Here is a 21,866-nt window from a genome sequence, read left to right as displayed (position 1 = left end):
GTAATTTTGAGATACCATTGTGCTTTTTAAATCATTTCTTACAGTTATATAGTAAACCCCTCTTCGCAAGTTAACACTGGTGCCAAAAGCCTGTCCCTGTTTCAACAACTAACATATACTTTACTTGTCACTCTGTTCCTCTGTCTCTGTAACTAACTAGTTGGGTTGCACTCCCAGATAATTGTTAGACATTTCAGCCCTGATTTGGTGGGCCGGCATCTTTAAACTGCAGCAACATAGTGTTATAAAGACTGCAAATGTATGAATTAATGTTTCTACTAAAAGCAAAAAAGTATTAAAAAAAAAGTTAATTCCTCAAATCTTTCTTATGATGTTAATCACAATAGCCTACCTTATCTGTAGTAAATGGGAAAAAACGTATTTCACTGTCCTTTCTGCAGAAATTTATAATGGTTCACTTTTGCAAGTCATTTGAATAAAAACCTGACTACTCTGACTGTTTTGAAGCCAAGACAAACCTTAAAAAACTTGTAAGATTTGACTTATTTTACAGGTGTTGGTTTTGCTAACAGAGATTGTTAAAAGAATGTTACGCAACATTAAAGTTTTAGAAAGGTTAGCTTTTGTTACATTACAGAAATAATGTTCCATGAATGCTCTAAGAAAACATTATACATAATAATGATTTGCATAACACACAACATTTCCATCTAGACAAATACTAATGTTATGGAAACGTTAAAAGTAACATCCCTAAAACTAAAAATTAAAACATTGACACAAGTTGTGTTGCAGCAACATTACCAGAATGTTTACAAAATTAAAACTCTCTAAGAACATTGAAACTTGACAGATTGATCATTCTAAGAGTGTTAACTTTCTACTAACCAAATATCGTTAACTGGGGGATTGGTAAGCAAAGCACTCCAAATGTCCATATGTATGTATAGCATGTATAGGTGACCATTCTGGCCCAACGTGTGAAACTGTGAAAACACATTCCACTAATAGAACTATCATGTCTAGCAAAGATATTAGCTCGTATACAGTTATGCACACAATAATGCAGCCCTGGGTGCAGTTCTGTGATGAAATATATCAGATCTGCATTGGAAGATCAGAGTGAAAGAGTTCATGCACTATCATAAAAAACTGTGTTGATATTTAAGTGAGTGATTGATTGAAATCAGCACAGCTGCACTCAGGCTGCTGCCAGAGGGATTCCTCAGACCTTCTCTGACTACTTATTTTTTTGTTCATGTTCTTTGTGCAATACAATAAGACAGTTTGTACAGTCTGGATTGGTCAGTTGCTGTTTAACTTTAGTGTTAGTGTAAGTTTAACTTATGTGATCCTTCATAACACAGTAGTTTGGATAGCCTAGTAAAAAGAAAATTGTAGCCTGCACCGTTTACTGGCATGTGAACTACTGTAGTGCTGAGACAGTACTTTCTTAGGCACTAATGAAACAAATGGCAGCACCATAGTTACAGTTACATGTTGGAGTTAAAGGATGTTCTACTATTCTTGTATGGGTTTTGGCACAACCTTTTTGAAGATGTTGCTCTTCTTTATGGATGAAATAAAGTGCTGATATTTTTGGCTGTGGTTTCCCACCCATCTCACCCATAACTAGTGTGCTTTTTGCACTCTTGATTATACACAGCCTAGCCAAAGAGAATATTTTGGCTGCATTCGATAAGGGGTAATTGTGGGAAATTGAGTTTTTGCTGCAGTTTCTGTTGTAAAATCTGATTTCCTTTAGCCAGTGGTTTAATCCTGATTGCTCAAGACAAATAAACTGAAATGCATAGACTGGAGCCAGAGAGCCAGACCATGGTGTGTTCCAAGTTCACAGCTTAAGGCCCTACACGTTGTTCAAAGACCAGACTGGAGTTTGTGCATGTACCAGCTGTCAGAGAACATTGCAGAGAATGCCACAAGCACTGATACATTACTTGTATTGTTTCGGTTGACTGACAGTTCACTGCAGTTGTATGTGCTAGGCTTGTGTTTTGCTACACTCTGTTTGAATGGTGCTTTGTTTTAAATGTAGTTTGTAGGTGTATTTGTGAGTTGACTGATCTTAAGAATCTGATTCTTTAGCTTCTGTTCAAATCACTCTTAGTTTGTCATCGTCTTTCATTCTGGTCTCATTCTGGTCTGTGCTTATTTCAAAACTATTTAGCAGAAAAGATTGCAGTTAATTACAGGCTGTACATACATAACCTCAACAACCAATCAACCACAAAAATACATACTTTGAAGGAAATATGAAAAGATTATAACATATTTTTAGTCTTATAAGCAATGCTAAAGTTGATGCAAACAATGAAACAATAAAGCTCTGTTCATGAGATCTTCTTTGTAATAGAGGAAATGGATAAGAGTGCCAATTTACCAGTTTTCAAAGGAGGTTAACAGTGTTATGTGCTTTTGGAGCAGATTATAGTTATCATTATTAATGATTTAGTGCTGATATAAGCTAATATTTTTTGTATAAGTAATTATAATAACATCAGGAAAAATGTGTAACTTTATAAAGCTGTCAGATCTTCTGTTTGGCACAAATAAATCAGTGACAAGGATTGTCTTACTTTAGCTTTTGGATTTCTGAAGCATTTGGGTTTGTGTTTACTATGGAAGCCATTTCCAACAATTCATATATATACAAATATCCAGCAATTATTGTTTTTTTTATTATTAAGTTAATTGCTATCTTATTATTTTCAGATTCTGAACAATATTTAGATGGTAAATCATTATTGTGAGATATTAAGTAATTTGGAAATACTAAATATTTATTTTGAGACAATGAAAATGCTCAATGAGCATCTTGAAATAGCGACTTAGTATCTCAAAATAATGAGATGGCATTACATTTAATAATGAAAAATATGTATATTTTGGAATTTTTAGGTAATTGGAATGGCTTCCATAGTTCATGAAAGTCTAAATCCAGTGTTTGTTAGCAACATTAGCTTAGCATCTTCCAATGAAAACTAACAAAGCACGTAATCTTGGCACCAAACATGGGTTATTTGTGGTCATTCTTTTAATCTGAACAACAGATAATCACTGCACAAGAATAAATTCTAATTTAATAAATTAATAAATTCTAGTACACTTAAAGTATTATGTTTTTACACCTGTCTTTTTTGGTTCGGCCTTTTGGACTTTTTAGTTTGGTCAGAACCAAAGTAGCAGGTATGAAAGGGGGGCATAAACCATGTTCCGGTACAAAGGACCAGAGTTTGTTCTGACCAAAATTGGTCGCGGTCCTGATCTACTAAACCATGGTCCAGCAACTTGCTGAACTCCTATGTTTTACATACTAGGGGTGGGTGATATGGCCCTAAAATAATATCACGATATTTCATGGTATTTTTGCGATAACGATACTCTTGGCAACATAAATTATTTTTTTTTCAAGAATACACTACTGCAACACAATGACAAATGTATTTTATTATTGCATATTGTCACACCCCTACCTGCGATATTAAAAACTACAAGAATTTGATCAGATTTGTAATAGAAGTCAATGATCCAGAATGTCATGATAATTTTAATGCACTTCTCCAAATATCTCCAGGTATCCAGGATTAAAGTAAAATAAATTATACTGGACATATATAATTTATCTCTAGTAGAGATATAATGGTAAGCGAAAATGGTGGGAATTTTTCTTTTGCTAAAAAAAAAAAAAATAATAAAAATGGTTCCCTGATTTGATGAGAGGCACGATATTTTTAGGGTATAATATCGTTCACGATATTCAAAAATGTTGGCAATATTATTGCGTACGTTACGATATGGTACACCGCTACTACATACCTGTGAAAATAAAGCTTGACAATATAAATGTTATAAAAAAATTACAATATAAACGTTATATGTGCTGTTAAAATGTGCAGCTTGCGAACAAGAAAGGTTACCACTGATTTATTAGCAGAGTTTCTGTGAACACTGGTGTTGGTCTGCAGCTCAGCGGATGCGGAGCTTTTGGCAAAGGCTTTGTCCTTTTAAAGAAGAGAGATTGCTTCAAAATATGGCCAACCACAGTGCGGTGACAGACCGCCTACAGCACTGAAAACCCGTCATTTAGGGAGTGAAGGTTCAACTATGGAATCAAACAACTGACGTACATGACATGGTGCCTGGACTGTGATAAGTGTACTAGCCACAGCTGCTACCAGCATGTAGTTTAGAGCCAAGCAGAAATAGAGAGGCTGTGTGGACAGCCTCTCCGATCAGCTACACTGCTAAAATATCAATTTTAAACACAACTATATTTAAACTACCGTACTGTTTTTTTTTTTTTCTCCCTTTTTGTTTTTGAAAAAAAAATGGGATCATTTCTGAGTGATGACCCAGCTGGCACATGACCAACCTTGAAGTTTGAAATGTGGTTGAAATAATGTCAGTTTTTGTTTTAACAATGAAAAAATGAAAAGGGAACTTAATATATAGCTGGGCCTGTTTTTACATTAATTTCATTAGCAGAAATTACATATTTACTTATGTATCTATTGTATAGCAACATTAAATGGTCTTAAAAGAATAATATTGTTTATTGCAACTATTTCTCACGCATAAATCTTTTATAAAAACATTAAAGTGAAAAGCAGTGACTATTGTTTATTAAATGTAATATATCAATGCAATATCAACGCTAATATTGCGTAATAATTATTGATCCTAATCCAACGTTAAAAATGCTGAAATGCCATATAAGGATGCACTTAACATATGATCTGATTTGTCCTAAAAATGTGTAAAATCAGGTCAGCAGGTCAGGAACAACAAAACCAGTAATGCTGACATGAAAATTTCCTCATTTCAGTTAGTATTGTGTTTTTTTTTTTTTGTTTTTTGTTTTTTTTACATCTGTTTATGATATCAGAAAATACTGGCTCTGGACTGACCGGACACAAGAAGTGAAAATAATCCTTTCACTTTTATCTGAGATGAATCTTTGTTTAAGAAGAAGGAAGCGTTTCACTTTGACAGGGAGGAAACCCCCTCACCGCTTAAAAGCAGGTACCGGTGACCAGTAGAGACAGGCAGGCAGGCATGAAGTCTTTAAACATGATCTGACTGTGCTATAAAATTTCCTTTATAATTTATTTTCACAGGAATCTCTCAGAATCTTTTGAGCAGTCATTCTGACAGCTTGCACACCTTATGAACCCGAGCAGATGCTACCTGCTCTTCCATAAATAATCCTTATGGTCAGAGTTTGATGGGAAACTATGGGGCTGTTCAGGCACAGGTTTCATTGTATTGAGGAAGTGGAAGACTTCGTCTATAGCAGTTACAGGGATGTGGTGTTGTACTCTCAGTGTGTCGGACCATGGACTGGGAGTTGGCGTGTGGCCAGAGCTGTAAACCAATGGAAACAGAGGCCAATTTGGGCTGGAGTCAGCTGACTCACATTCCCAGGGTCCATCTGGAGAAGGGCATCGAAGTCAATCTGTGAAAACACACGGCAGGGGAAATGTTGAGAGAAAATATCAGTTCACATCACAATGGGAAGTGAATGCACACCACAGCAAAGAGCAGATTCCATGTTCCTCTAGTGCTGGACAGCTAGACTTACCATAGTTGAGATACATTTGGATGTTGTAAAATGCAGTCTGTGAAAGTGAAACTTGCAGCAGTAAAACAATCCATCAAAGCATCATGACTCAGCTATGTTGATTTGGAGTGGTTCATTTTGATAAAATTCACCAGAGTATTTTCTCATTTGTGGCCAAATGGCGATATTTTTTCTGTAGCAATATTCCATAGAGATTAATTCAGATTTTAGAATTATGATGATACTGACAGTTTTTTTTTCTAAAACATAAATGATTGATCACAGTATATCACCTTGCTCGCAGTATATTAAATCATAACCCCTGCATAGTGATATGTATTTTGTTACCAAGTTCTTGCTAATACACAGCGCTAATATTCCATTTAGGACTTGATGACATGGTCAAAATGTATACCACAATAGAATCCTAATTTTGAAAAAAAAATGTATTACTGTTTTTCAACAATTGCTTGTGATATTTACAGCTCTGGACCAAAAAAGAGACCACTTCAGTTTCTAAATCAGACCTCAAATAATGCAAAGAAAACAAGTTCATATTCATAAAGTTTTAAGAGTTCAGAAATCAATATTTGGTGCAATGACCCTGGTTTTTAATCACAGTTTTCATGCATCTTGGCATGTTCTCAGGTTTTCAATTTGGTAAAATCAAAAACTCATCTTTTTAGTGGTTATTTTTTCTAGAGCTCTGTTTGTATACAGTATTGTGCAAATGTTTTAGGCACCTGTGGGAATTTCAGTGAAGAAAGTGAAGTAAGGGTTTATTAGCTCAGTAAAACACTAGCATTACAATAAATACAAACAGCAATTTTACAAAAAAAAAAGAGCTTTTACAGCCCTGTTTTCCTTAAAACATTTAATCTCTCCTCATCTGAGTTTAATAGAGTTATTTTTAGTTCTCATCATATCAACAACTGGTTTGGTAAGTTGGTAAATTTGGTAAATCAGGTGAGCTGCTGACGGAACTGAACATATACACATGCAGGCTGAGAGCATCGAGGAGAAATCTTGAATTGCCCTTTGTTCTTCAGCTTAGCTCACAGGATATAATATACTTAGCTAAAAATGAGAATTCCTTGTTATGCTTTACTGTGTGTGTGTCTCAGTTGTGATTTTTTTTATAATTATAAATAATACCAAAATTACTTTAGTTTTTTAACTAAAATCCATTTTAGTTGTGGCAAAATGATTCTCCTTTTTTATGGGAATAAGACCCAAAAAAAATCCTAAATCAGGGCTGTCTTTTCATTTCCATACATTTGATCAGCTGTTTAGAGACTGACCAACTGATTCAACAAGTGGGATCAGGTGTGCTGCTGCTGCTTGTTTATAAAGTAAACCTGCAGTCACACTGGCTGTGTGCAGGTAAGATTGCACACACCTATCCTGATATTTGTAGAAATTCAAAAGATGATTGAGGTGATTCTGAACCTGAGATAATTCATGTGGACTTTGCTCACCCCTTCAACTACTTTCTGTGTGGGCAGGTGTTGCAACTTGCTGATTGAGAGCTTACTGAGAATTCCGCTGCTGGTGAGAAGGAACACAGAGGTGACTGTTGTGGGCAACATGTAAAAAAAAAAAACTAACTTTCCATGATTGCAAAAAGCAGACCATTTCCTGCTGGTAAATCATTTGCAAATGTTGAATTACAGAGTAAAACTGCTGTTATCAGACTTTCTACATAAAAGGTGAAAAAAAATGGTCTAGTTGACTGAGACTGACAGACTCATAATACAGCAGACTTCCACAAGGATGTTTTGAACTTGATAACAGTAATTATGAGCTCCTTAATGGCAGAGGTAATTGCCTCTGCTTTAGCATCAGGTTTTCCAGTAAAACACCTCTGCCTTTTCTGTAGAAGCATGCATTACTGGTATTAATGTAGATTTCCCTCCAGTTTTAAATTGAGTTCGATAAGTAATGGTTTAAAGACTGGAGGTCTGAAAACAAAAGTAATCAATACCCACAAAGCTGGGCATCTTTTAGTTTCTTCATTGTGAAATGTTAGACAGCCCATATGCTGGTAAGAAAGGCAAATCAAAACCTTTACTGTTACAAACCTTAAGTGTTTAGTCTAGTAGAGTTGTGGTGTGTTGTTCGAATTTGCAGCATTTCTTGTGCAAACAGTCTTTATTGCAGACTCAGGACTGAAACTGTGAACTCTGTGTTTTGAAGTAAGCTACTGTATGTATAGAGAATGCAGATGAGCTTTGTTTTAACAAATGCTGATGAACTGGACTAATCAGTTAAAAATGAAACGTTTTGAGAGAAAAAAAAGGCTTTGCTATTCATGAAAAGGCTACCTTGCTACTTACTGTAAAACATTTTTTCATGAGTTCACTACACTAGACAAAAACTACATAAAATGGGATTAGTAGACTCTGAAATCTGTACACACTGTTCATTAAACACCGCAGACAATTACATGCACTCTCTATGGTACTGTCCACCTGTCAAACACTTCTGGCAATTGATTGTAAACCACCTAACGCCACTACTGAAACAGCCCACCCCCCCATCCCCATCACTCTGTCTGCTAGGAGACACTTCAAACACAAATCTAAACCAGGAGGAAACCAGGGCACTTTTGGTGGCGCTAACCATCGCCAAAAAAAACATCCTAACAAACTGGAAATCAAGAGGAAACATCACAATCAATCACTGGGAAAACTCACTCAAAGAACATATAGAAATGGAACAAATATCAGCATCTACTAAAAACAGAACTCAAGAACACATGAACACATGGACAGCACTAAACAACCTTTTACATCAGTGACGTCATCAGCTCTCACACACAGATCACTCATACACCACTAACACACACAGATCACTCATACACCACTAACACAGCCATTTTGAACAATAACCATCCCGTAAATCTAAAACCTATACCCGAATGTTCCTGTACCCTCTCACACACACAATCACACACAGGGCAGATACTATCTCTCTACTATCTCTCTCTCTCTCTCTCTAACTATTTTCTCTTCTCTCTATCTAATCCCACATAACATCAAACAAGGGAAATATATATATATGTATGTGTATATATCTTCATTATCTATTTCTCTATTCTTTCTCTTCTGTAAATATTTAGGTTTTTTTTTCTTCTCTCTCTTTCCCTCTCCTGTTTCTCTTATGGTTTACAAATTGTTTTGTTTGCTTCAGTAATTATTATTATTATTATTATTATTATTATTATTATTATTATTATTATTACTACTACTACATTTTTTTTTCTCTTCCTCATCCTCCCCCCCTCCCCCCCCCCCTACTCCCCACTTTTTCTTAATTTAGTTTTTATTTTTGATTCCATTTTTTTTCTTTATTTTTTTTCTTTTTTTCTTGTCTTCTCGTCACAATGCTCACACTACCTAAAACTTTGTATAAACTTTTAATAAACAATAAAGTAAAATTGGTCCTCCGAAGAGGGGGGGGTGGTGGCGGGCAAAAAAAAAAAAACATTTTTTCATGCTTTGGCGTTGTGTTACTTCCAGAGGCATTGGCATTAATTGAGAGCGTTGATGAAGGAATGAATTACACACAAGCCAAGCAAATCTTTGATGCATATATCAGTCTGCATAATACATCGTACATGTATTGAATTTGAATTGAATTGAATTCTTCCCTACACCCATACAATTATTACCAGGTATGCAGATTTTTTTTGTTATTGTTTTTAGGGCTGGGGCGACGCGTCGACATAATCGACGTCATCGATTACAAAAATACATCGATTTGCATAACGTGCGTCGGCGCGTCGTAAACATGGCGGCGCCTGTGGAGAGCATTAGAGGTTAGATCGGGCCCAAAAATTCCAACTGGCTGTTTTCGGGCTGTTTTAATGAGCGAAATATGATCAGAATTATGTTAATTAACACGGTAACATAGAAGCATAGAACTATTATTTAATTAAAATGATTTTTAAGAACAGCTAAACACAGTTCTGCAAGTCAAACGCGGAGGAGTTCACGTGCGAGAGACACAGAGAGAGAGAGAGAGACACAGAGAGAGAGAGACACAGAGAGAGAGAGAGATTTGCTTGTTCTGGTGAGAGCTACTCACAGGTGAAGGTTCTCTTTGATCTCCTCAGTGTTTTCTGCCGTATTTTGCGGCTAGCGCGAGCGCTTACAACTGACACCGCGGACCGCGAGGTGCCGCCGCGTTTGTGCCGAATCCGACTCTCTGCTGAATCTGACTCCCGCTTCGCGGACAGAATCGGCACAACACCCCCGCTGTAGAACTGCGGTAGTGAAAACAGCGCTTATAAATAAATTAGTTTAGTTTCACTTTCAGTTTTCGTTATTTTTTTTTTAAATAAAAATATAATTAAAAAACAGACGCCTACATCTCGGACTATTTTCTGGAGCCCGGGTCGGATTTACGGGCGGGCCTCGGGTCATGTCGGGTTCGGGCAGAGAATCTAAGCTCTAGAGAGCATGGACTCCGGAGAGCAATCTCCAGCTACAAAAAACGCCAGCGGGCATCTAAAGTTTGGTTGCATTTCACGCAAAAGGGCAACAATGTGGTCCTCTGCCATATGTGCAAAAGGAGCACTTGAAGCGCAAACATCCAGGAGCACTATGTCAACAGGGTCACACAGTAAGTTACCGTTTACATCAGGGTCTCCGCGGGTGTCCTTAAAAAGACTTAAGGCTGTCTACCAAAGGTTTTAAACCTGCCACAGGCAGAAATTATACAGTTTTGGTTTATATTTGTGCATGGCATTTCGCAGTTTCCAGAAACAGTAGCATTATTCATAAGTTCAGGTGTTTAGCTAAGCTAGCTGCCTTAAGTTATTTTAGCTAGCGCCGTCGGCGCTGCGGTGTCACACCGTTTTCTGTCACCGTCGGAATTTTGTGACCAGTGCTCACGGTTATGAGCGTTCATTGGCAAAACGGAAGCTTTCTATACCTACACCTTACCCTCAGCCCTAAACTGAACCGTTTTGGCCAGTCGGGGTAAACATTAGAAACGAACACGTTTCGAATCGGCCAGTGCACCGGTCTGCTGAGAACTACTTGCCAGTGGTCACAAAATCTAGCGGTCACAGAAAACAGTGCAGCACACGGTTGTGGTGTATGGGAGCTTATCCATTTTTAGCGTTATAGATCTAAACAACGTGCTGTACATGTAAGTGATTATAAGTGTGGGGTTTGGTTTAGTAGGCTTGTGTTGTTGTTGTTGTTGTTATTATATATAAATATAGTAATTTATCGTTTGCTTTAAAACGTAAAATAATTATTTAAATATGTTTCTCAATGAATAGATTAGTCGACTAATCGAAAAAAATAATCGTTAGAATAATCGTTTAAAAAATAATCGTTAGGGACAGCCCTAATTGTTTTCAACTTTTGGCAGCTTCCTCAGTTTAACATCAGTAAAGCTGTACAAAATTGTCTGAAAAAATTCTAGAACATGTAGATGTAGTATGAAACAGAAAGGCTAATTTGTGAACATGTTTTCAAGCAAGTTTTTATTAAACAAAAAATTAAATGGCCATTTATTTTGGCCTAATAATTTTTTTTGTAATTTGTCAGGATTATGTGCTCATGGTCATTTCAGTAGCCTAAATCATCAGACTACTAACATTCTATTAAACAGTTGGTGAACCAAAAGTAAGTCTTTTTTACCTTAAACAAGTTAATTAAGCAAGAATGTTGTTACAAATATGTAAAAAAGGACAATAAAGCTGTTCCAGCGCTTTTAAAATACATTTAAGGTTCTAAGGAAGGGTTTTTAATGTAGGAATATATTGTTTTGGGTATCTCTGCTTTACCACAAGCACATGGTCTGTTTTCTTTGTCCACTGCTATTACTCAGTGAAGAAAATATCATGTCTTTTGGACAAACTTTTACATTTCAATCATTTGCAACTAGAGTAGACATCTTCCAAAAGCACTGGGAATAACTGTATGTGAATACACTACAACAGTAACATGTGGTGTGCGTTTCTAAACTATTGACACATGGTTGCTTATGTTCTCTGTCGGCTGACTCAGCAGTGAGATGGGGATATAGAGGAGGTCTCTGAAAACTGGGCTCAGTATGTCCTGAAGGCAAAGCTGCCGCAGTTCCCTTTCCCTTACACTGCAGAAAATTGTCTCTGAACTCTTTGAAGTGTCGGAGGTGCTGTGATTCCCCCTGAAGAAGTCCTGATTGTCAGCAGGGAGCGAGTGCTAACTGCAGTTTGCTGGCAAACAGATTAAATATTTACCGGAGTGTGAAACCAGCCGTTATTAAGTTCTCAAATAACATTGGCCGTGCAGTTTGCTGAAGGAGGATAAATACTGTGCAGTCTTTTTGGAAGTGTTCAGAGAGTGGATGATGGTTTTTAATCAGTGTTTTATTGCATTTATATTGTTAGCATGAGGGTGACGATCTGGCATACTTTCCTTTTTGCTTTGTAGAATACATTGATTTCTGTCGTAAAGCAGACTTATTCCTGACAATAACAGAGGCACAAAGAGAAGCTTCATAGCCTGGTCCGAGTGGGTTTGGTGGGCTGACTCCGCGCGGACCCCTGGAGGATCTGTGTGGGATGCGCTCATAGACAGAGCGACAAAGCAGAGCCTTTTACATCACACATGATCTCTGACCTACAGTTCACGCCCCCTCAGCTTCAAAGAGACATAGCAACAACACAGTACAGCATAACCTAACTATACGAAAGACCTTGGAAATGTGATAAGATGTCAGACCAATGCTGTAGTCTAAATTATAAAATACTTGATGCTGAAGGACATGAGCTGGCTGACATGAACTATTGCACACAAAAGGAAATGAGTTGTATAGAACATATTGATCATATGGTAAAACAGAGATCAAATCATTAGTAATGTGCAGAAGTCAGAGACCACCCTATTATTTCATTTTTTTAAATCAAACTGGCCCATAACCCTGTTTGTAAGCTGTAACCTGTTTGTCAGTGGCATACGTCAGTTCATTTAGCCCCAAAATATAATCCTCTGGCACTCTACGTAAAGATTACTTGTTAAGTAATAAAACTACAGATTAAGGGGTAGAGTACTTTTCAGTAGATAGTTTTGAGCAGATCAGATTAAATGCATTCATACATACATATCAAATGAAAATGCAAGAAAATACTTCTACTATGAAAAACATTTAAAAAGGAGTAAAAAGTAAAGGAAATAATAATGTATAACACGAAAACAATGCTGTTTTATTTGAGAAAGGGAAGACAATCGAGACAATCTGCTCTTGCTTCTGATCTTCAAAAATTCACAGGTGGTTATGTCCATTCTTAAACTGTGATCTGACTGAAAGTGTGAAAATCTAATCTAGGCCTTAGCATGAAATAAAAAAACAAATTGCTTAAACTGCTGTTCCAGTCCTCAATATTATTGAATTTACTTAGAAAAACTTGGGTTAAAGTTTAGTTATATTTTAAGCTAAATTTTGAAGGTGTGTGGGGGGAAAACTAGCTCTTATTTGTTTGGGGAAAAAATAGAGTAAGTCTCTCAAGAAGATTCACACTGAAAAACAAAAAATAATCTATATTCTGTTTTGATTAGAAATTAAATACTATTACTCAATATTAGACAGGTGGGGGTAATTGTATTGCTAATCAGTGTATTAGCCCAATATCTTTTAAGTTGTATTCAATTAAACTGAAACTTAATTTGGTTTTAGTTGTGGTTTGAAAAACGAACGCACATCTGTGTTTGTTGTTCTTTAGTTGTGTACTTCTCTCTAAGATCCCCATGGAAAGAACTTGGACTTGATGTAGGAGGCTACTGTTTTGTGCTAGAAGGCTGGGCCCCTTTGCTGAAAATCCAGTACTGAAGTGTAGGAGTCATGATGGATGGGGAGGATACAAACAAGGGAGGGTGTAGGGTGTGCAGACTCATCACAGACAGTGGTGGTGGCAAGCAGGGAATGTACATATCAGCTAGGAGGGTGGAGGTTTGGACATTACATAACTCGACTGCATTACACTATAGCGCTTTTTTATATCTGAAAGTATTTCTGTGTACAGCATGCTGGTACTCACCCTGTGCTTTGTTTTGTGTGTCCTTGTAGTGCTGGAGCAGCTGCTGGAGGAGCTGCAGCGTTTTCTGAAAATCCTGGATGGAGAATACCTGAGTGGAAATGCCAGTGTTCAGAAGAGCCTTCTCACTGACCTGCTGCAGTCTTACAAATCCTCAAATGGTAAAACATCAACCATCATAAGACATATCCAAAAACAACATCTGCACACAAATATGCATATTATATATTAAATAAGGCTTTTTTGAGTCATTTGAGACTCTATTCTTTTACAAAACATAGTTGTCTTTGGAACTATAGTGGTTATTCTATGGTTTTTCTATTGCACTGTTCAAAAACCATTTGTATCTCTTTATTAAACATACTGCAGACTAAAGATCAGTGCTATGACCTGCCATCACCTACATGAGCTGCGTCTCTCTATACTTCACACTGACATGTTCGCAGAATGTTGTTGGTTCAACAAGTTGCTTTTCCAGATAACCACTGTGATCACCACAGATTTCTTTTATCAGTTATAGACCCGGTTTTGGTGCAGACTGTGGTTCACAGTACTGTTCATACATGCTATTTTGGTTAAGACTAAACAAGGAAGGTGTGGAAGTGTTTCACTACCATTGCTCCACCCTGAAATGGCACAGTAACAACAGAGACTACTGAAGGACTGACTAGATTTTCATGTTTTTTTGGCCTTTTTCATCACATGGAGTATCAATGCTCTGCAAGGTTTACGTTTTAAGTTTTGGTCCCTACCTGGCTTTGTTGGAACCATAAGTTTCAAGTACTATTTAGTGCAAAAGTGCCTCTACATGCTTATTGCACCCCACTTATTGCATACCATATACTTCTGTTTATTCATTCCCGCTATATCCTTTCATAGTGAGTGATTGTTTTGTGCAGTGTTGTCATGCAACCTCTGTGTCTCAGTCCTGTTCAATACAAAACCAAGTAGCTGTTGGTCATATGTTTTATTTTTTCATACAGACATGGCAGTAAATTCTGTGTTCTGGTGTTGGGCTTTTGTACTTCTTCCTCTGGCTCCATACTGTATCATTTTCCAAGGCTGTTTTTATCCTCTAGGGACACTCACTTCCTTTGAGTAGCAGCTTATAAATATCCTTCATTTCCATCCTCCAAATCCCAATCTGTTTTCACTGTACCCATACAGCACATTGCAGTTTTTTGAATGCTATTATTTCTCCCTTCATAACCATATCAAAGCTTTGTGCCCCACATTTGACACTTGAATATGTTGGTAGCCAGCAGGCTACCGGGCTCTACATTAGTGCAGATCGTAACATCTTTCCCATTATACTGTGTACAGTTTCACAGAATTCTGAATCTCTAAAAGCTCTAAATACTGTGTGACAGTTCCTTTAAACTCAGCCAATAAAGCCCAGTCCCCTGCAGGCACGGATTGTAGCAGAATTTTTTTACTGTAAAAAAAAATATGACCCTTTGTGTCCCCCACCGGCCTGGCTTTGAAGTGTATAGTGGGTGGAGGCCCTGGAGTTGCTGTCAGGCTCCACTGTGGAACAGAACCCTGTCTGTTTTTCTGTCTCACTAAAATCCACTGTACGCTGGAAGAGATGAATGAAGAATATATATATATATATATATATATATATATATATATATATATATATATATATATATGTGTGTGTGTGTGTTTAATATTTTAAACATAAAATAAATGGCAACAGAGAAGATATATTTGACAGACACATATTTTAGACACCTTCAGATGAAATAAGTCTTTTGTAGTGCATGTTTTGGCATGTTTTATCAGGTGTCACTGGCAAGTGTGCTCACGTCAACTCAGCACATTACAATATTCTATTTTAAAAAAGCTCGTCAAAACTATCCTGAAATACTGTAATAAAGTAAAAAATATATATATATAGTCTAGTCTACCAAGTGGAAACCACACTGCACCATATTTTTGTCCCCTTCCAAAAGATACAGTTAAGTAACAGCAATTAAAAAACAAAATCATGATTTTATCCATGATTTAGTATGTGTATATTTAGGTTGCGATAAGAAAAGAGTAACGAACCGTGTTTGTGCATCTAATTTATGTTGATTTTACATTCTCTTACCTTTTTTCTGTTTTTAAGGAGGAGATGAAGAATACATCTACATGAACAAAGTCATCGTCACTGGACAGAACCAGGACAAACCAGACAGAGGTGAGTGCATCAAGTACACGTGGCTTGGACACAAATTTAGTATTTTAAAAAGACCTCAGGAGACAATTTGGGCATGCACACACTTTGTGTGTAAGTTGTGAGGTGTTATCTTGTAAGTGAAATCTGAAGTAGAGATCCAGTATCAGTATCCGGTCAAATATTGGCGTAATTAACATATCGTACATCGGCCAGACTTGGATAATCTGCATACCAGTCTGTAAACCAGCTTTAACCTTAAAGGGGACATGAAACATTTCAGTTTGTACAAGTTTTCTAAGGTATTAAATATAATGGAATTTATTTGGGGGGGATTTTTTTATATAAAATGTTTACACACTAAATTATAATATATTTATGTTTGTTATGTTTGAGCTAGGGCGCCGCCATGTTGTCCGTGCAGCACTGGTGACGTCACGAGGTTGGTTGGTTTAAGATCCCAGGCATATAGCTAGAGGAAAAGAGCGTATTGTTTGTCGAGATTATGGATGAAGACGAAGCTGAACTAGGCTAACATGGAGCATTTACTCAGAGATCTTTCCTGTATAAACCTGAGCAGGACTTTTCAGATGCTTTTCTGAGAGCGAGACGTTTTGGGAGTGTTTATTCTCTCTCTATGGGAGGTCCGTGCAGAACCCTGCAGCGCGTCCACAGCAGGTACTACCATTCAGTTAACCAGCTATTTTATATACATTTAGCTATTTAACATGCAAAGTCCAGAGTTCATTAAGACTGAATGAAACGAACATGATTTAAGTGGATATTGAAACATCCAGGCGCTGTTTGGTTGATAAACCATTCAGTTTAGAAGTTAGAATGCTTACTGGGTTACTTAGCTTCATCTAGTTAGTGTTAGCTAGTTAGCTAGCGTTGGCTAGCTAGAATAAGATAGCTAGCTAAGTAGCTAACGCTAGCTATGTTATCTTTAAATTGTCATTTTATCTAGATTTTCGGTAACGGTACCTCTCGCTGCTCTGCTGGGTGGGCGTGTTGTTTGGCTGGTGCGGCTCACAGCTGCTGCTCTCATAGTAACGTTACTATCAGTCGGACGGTCTGTACATTCCAGCTGATCAGAGGAAAAATAAAAAACGGAGGAAAAAAGCCTCGGACTTCAGCTTATTTATCCGGCGCTAATGCTCCTGACTCAAACCCCTCTCCTTCACATAGTCCTGGTCTAGAAAGTGCTCGCCACTAACCCCTAGCAGCTAACCGGAGGATTCTCACGCTTCAGCGCTGCGAGCCCCGCTGAAGGTATGAAAGTGAAAGTAAATATTTCTCATTCCTCACCCTATTAAAATTCACTACTCCCAGTATTACTACACACAGGGGCAATACAAAAGTGCCCCCCCGCTCTGCATTGAGTTTTGGTTTGGATTTTATTATTTATTGAGGAGCTAAATTACAGTATTCTCATAGATCATAGTAGTGAGGCGTGCGAGAACCAACCTTGTGATGTCACTTTCAGCGCTGGGACAAGATGGCGCTGCCCTTACTTAAAAAAATGACATTTAGATTGCTTATTATTTTAATTCCGCTTCACTGACAACTGTTAAACTTATAAAATTTGTTAGAGTGAAAATACATCTTGTGAATTAAACGAAATACTTGAAGTGTTTCATGTCCCCTTTAACATAAGAAACTGTACCAATCCAGATTTCAGTTTCACAGCGTACACAGCGCTTCACAACAGCTCCAGTCTCAGGAGTGTGCAAAGAGCATTACCTGTTGGTTTGAGTTTTAAAATGCTGTGTGTGAGTAAAGCCAGCATACCTGCGGAGGATTCACGTGAAAGTACACCAGGATGCTAGCCTGCTCCATCTTGGGTCACTTACTGTGTAAACTAGTAACTTTTAGCTGTTTTTTTTGTGTTCGAAGATATTTTAGTCTGTAAATGCTAAAAGTCAGGCTGAGGGGAGGGGAGACAGTAAATCATACAAAAAAAAAAACTTTCTATCAAACACCTGCACTGGTGTCAGGTGAGAGTAGCGGGTTAATGACATGAAGTCCAGGCAGCAGACTCTTACTTGTTTCCTCTATAAACCCTCTAAACTTCAGCAAATGACCCAAAGTAATTACAGAGAAGCAACTAAATTTTGCATTAATTCATATTATCATCATATCATCATTATCACATATTATACTCAATTACCAGCCCTCCAGTGTCTGGCTAGAATTGTCAATGTAAACAGGCAAGCGACACACAGAAGAAACCACATACATATTCAATGCAAATAAAATTAGCATCCAGATAACTTCAAGACGTATTTAATAGAGAATTATTTTTTTATTATGATGATTATGATTTTTGATTATTTTTGAAATGATCAAAGTCATTGTTACTAGCCAGAACCAGGACAAGACAGACTGAGTAAAGTTTATCATTCAACACCTAACAGCTCTCTTGTGTGCTGTTATGAAACAGTCTATTGCAAAGCACTGTGAGATAAACACACAACACTGTGGTTTGGTTTCTTGTGTCTGTTGTCTGTCAATTAAACAAGAATTGTTTTCAGAAAGCTTCAAATTAACACTGCTAACACTGGCCTGTGTCATTTTCAGCGAGGTGATATGTTGTGGGATATGTGTTAGGACCCCCCCCCCCCCCCCTTCACCACCACCATTTCCTGTCTGTTTCTCAATAACTCCCCTCAGCTTCTCGCAGCCAGACCCCCATCTGAGGCCAAGCTACTTTGTTTAGATTTCACTGAAGAATGAGACTTGTGGAAAACTAGACCTAACATACGCATTACGGCTGTCTAAGCCACAAGACGTATGCGTGGATCAGATGCGATAGTGCTCTTTGATCAGCCAGATTAACAGCTCTCACCATTGTGCAAAAAAAACCCCACTTTTTAAAGAGCAGCAAGAGCTGAAAAGAAATAAAGAAAACGGAGAAGAGAAGAAATGCCTTTTGTGGTCCTGAACCATTAAAAAGTGGGTCCACATTCTGTCTACTGAAGCAGCAACACATTACTTTAATCTAAAGTTTTTCTCTTGTGCAAATGTTTGCACAGTATTAGTTCATCGGTGGCAAATCCGAAATGTTGTGTAAATCCAGTAAAGTAGCACACTCAGTTATACAGACAAAGGTCTTTGAAACTTAGAAGCAGCTAAAATTCCATTTCTAAAACTCCTGCCATCATCTTGACTCCTCTCTGACTCTTAGCCCTTTGTTCTGCAAGTTCGGTGTTCATCTTACAGCAACCCAGATGTTAGCATTTGGAGAGGAAGTCGGAGAGGAATGTCTGATAGGAAGTGCTTGAGTATGGCCACTGGCTCTTAAAATACTGCCACAGGCTGCGTAAATTAAGAGGAGATGACTTGTAGCCTATACAGACTGTACAGCAGATGCAGCATTCATTCACACTCTCCCTTTCTACAGTCATTTCTATTGCATTGACAAAGCAGATATGACGTACGTTTTGTGGGTAATGATGTGTGTATATGTAGTACTGTGCATAAGGCACTTCAAAACCTTCAATTTCCACAATAAGTGGAGAGTTTTTGTGGGAGCTACAACTCCTGGTGTGATATTTGTCAACACAGGCATCTGTTGGCTGATGTATCAGAGCTGGGGATCTAGTGCTGGCTGATTAGGGATCAGCCACATGTTGAAAAGAGGTGCATTGCTAGTAATGCCATATTTGGAAGAAACTGGGGTAAAATAATTCATTACATAATTCATTTTCAATTACCATTTTAAACTTTTGTGAAATGTATAGAATGTATAGTACACCTGCTTATCCTGTTTCTGTAATTTCCTAGTAATATATGTTTTTGCTATGAGTTTCTGTTGTCAGTTTATTGACTGGTGTCATTCCTGGCAGCCTTTGACACCCAGTTTGTTTGTTTTCTTTTGTCCTCTCTTATCGTACTGTGTGTAAAACACAACGTCAATCAGACCACAGAGCGGAAGCAGAGGCCAATGGAAGATCAGGAAAGCATGTCTGTGCCCCACAGAAGAGTCTACCAGAGCTTCCTCCACCCAGAACAGTGAGTGATACCAGCCTCGTTACAGCTGCCCTACAGTGGAACTTAGTAATCATTACAAACAGCAATCCTTCTAGAATCTGGGACAAACATGTGGAAACAGACAGACACACCTAACCCAGATTCAGCACACGCCCACTGGACTGAGAGTGAGAAGAAATGAGCTAGTTTACTACAGCCTCATTTAATTATATATTTAGTGAGGAAAAGTCTCATTAGAAGTACATACTGTATGCAAAATATGATCAGTAATATGAAAATATATTGGTATTTGCTACTACCTACAGGATATAGCTCAAATCAGTTAGGGCTTTCAGTCAAAAAAAAATTGCACAATTTCTGTGATCAATTCTGAGTCATAGCACACTGAACATTTTTATAAAAGTTAAAAAAAAATGTAATTCAATTGTATCATTTTAAATTTGAACACTGATCGTCTTTTGTGAACTATGTTTAAAAGACAGTTGAATTTTACTGCTAAAAACTACCACACAGCTTTATTTAGCCTTTAGATTTAAACTATATTTCAATAACAATAAAAAGTTATATCCATTCTGAACTTGAGAGTAGCCACACTATGTTTGTTAGCTAGTTAAAACAGCTAATACGTAAAACAGCACACCTGCATTAAAGAAGGACAGTCAAATGATTAATTAAAGTTTCTAGATTAATTGTGTGGGTTAAAATGTTAATGTTGACAGCACTATGATCTATACCTAAACCTATATTTCTCCAGAAACATCTGAAACTTTCTGTCCCTGTATCTATTTAATTTTGAATTGTATTATTGGCCACTTTTTTATCGATATTTAAATCAGCTCCTTCTCTCATACATTGTGAAATCAGCTTCTTGGCTTATGCCTGTGCTATCTGCTGTTTGTTTAATGTGGGTTTTAGCTTCGGTGGTAGCCAAATGAGTGTGTTTCTCACGCTTGGTAAAACAGCCATGTCTGTGTTTTACAGAGCCTATGAATGACCGTAAATTCCCATTAGCAGATCTAAAATCCCTAATAAATCCTGCTTTTTATAGATGCTGTAATCACCTTTAGAGCCAAGGTATTAATCTTCATTTAAAGTGAAGAAAACAAGTGTGTGGGTGTGTGTGTGAACACTAAGCAAATGTGTGTAGGTGTTGTGACTGAGAGTAGCTCCTGTGGTTGCCCCTGTGTGCTCTGATGGTTTGTAGTGGGGAGTACAGACCGACAGGAGGATGGAGAGAATTAGTAGAGCCTAGTGAGAAGGCTTTGAACTCCAGACCCATCCACAGATCCACAGGGTGCAGCCAGTGATTAAAAACAGCTGCAGCAGCAGTTTGGTAGACACTGCTGATGTGTAGAGCTGTCGTGCGTGCGTATGTGTGAGTGAGAAAATAATAAAGTGAGATACTTGGACTCTCGTCAGTCTATTATTTCTTACAGCCTCTTACTAATCACCAAAATAAAAATAATTCTTTAGAATTGGTCTTTTATTCTTTTGGATACAGTTTTGTTTTGTTACTTTTGTGCCTTATTCCAACCAGAGGTTCACATCTCTAGTATTAGCAGGTCGTAGCACACCATACATTTCTTTAACAGTGGCCCACCAGAAACACAGAGCTATTAAAGACAAAAAAAAAAACTAAATATGTTTATTCATTTTGTAAAGTAAGAGGCATTTAAGTGTTTATAACGATATAAGCTTGATCAAGCAATGCACTTTAAATAAGTTATGAAATAAGTTTCATATAAAAATAATTGTTTGTACAGTCAATGACCATATTTTCATAATTTCTTATAATTGAAACTAAGAAACAGAAAACATATGGATGAAAAGGTAGAACTAGAACTTGTCAAAACAGAATGCAAACCAAATCGAATTACAGTAAAAAAACAAAAAAAATTATAATAATTACAGTGACATGCCACATATCATGGGACAGGAAATAGTATATTATCACATGACTTTTGCAGTAATTCAGTGCCTTATGTGGGTGCCGCTGGTCAGTTTGCATGGACAAATTAAGCCAGATGCCAATGATCACAATGATTAATATCCATTGCACTGTCCACTGTGGTTAGTAATGCCTTCTATTATGTTTTCCTGGTATACACCAAACACTGTGGATCGGGGAATGT

At 37.3% G+C, this 21,866-nt stretch overlaps 1 protein-coding gene across 5 annotated transcripts in view; it reads left to right on the top strand.

Annotated features, from left to right (window-relative positions):
• Window positions 1-21,866, top strand: part of afap1l2 (actin filament associated protein 1-like 2) — a 56,594-nt gene that overhangs the window by 14,099 nt on the left and 20,629 nt on the right. For all 5 annotated transcript variants that reach the window (XM_022668972.2, XM_007259269.4, XM_022668971.2 and 2 more), the window contains exons 2-4: window positions 13,610-13,738; window positions 15,694-15,765; window positions 19,664-19,755. In XM_022668972.2, coding sequence (XP_022524693.2) covers window positions 13,610-13,738; window positions 15,694-15,765; window positions 19,664-19,755 — 293 coding nt within the window. The remainder of the gene's footprint in view (window positions 1-13,609; window positions 13,739-15,693; window positions 15,766-19,663; window positions 19,756-21,866) is intronic.

Source organism: Astyanax mexicanus, chromosome 15 (assembly GCF_023375975.1).
Source record: "Astyanax mexicanus isolate ESR-SI-001 chromosome 15, AstMex3_surface, whole genome shotgun sequence".
NCBI lineage: Eukaryota > Metazoa > Chordata > Actinopteri > Characiformes > Acestrorhamphidae > Astyanax > Astyanax mexicanus.
The sequence above is the reverse complement of the archived record's forward strand: the minus strand, read 5'-3'. Positions and strand labels throughout refer to the sequence as shown.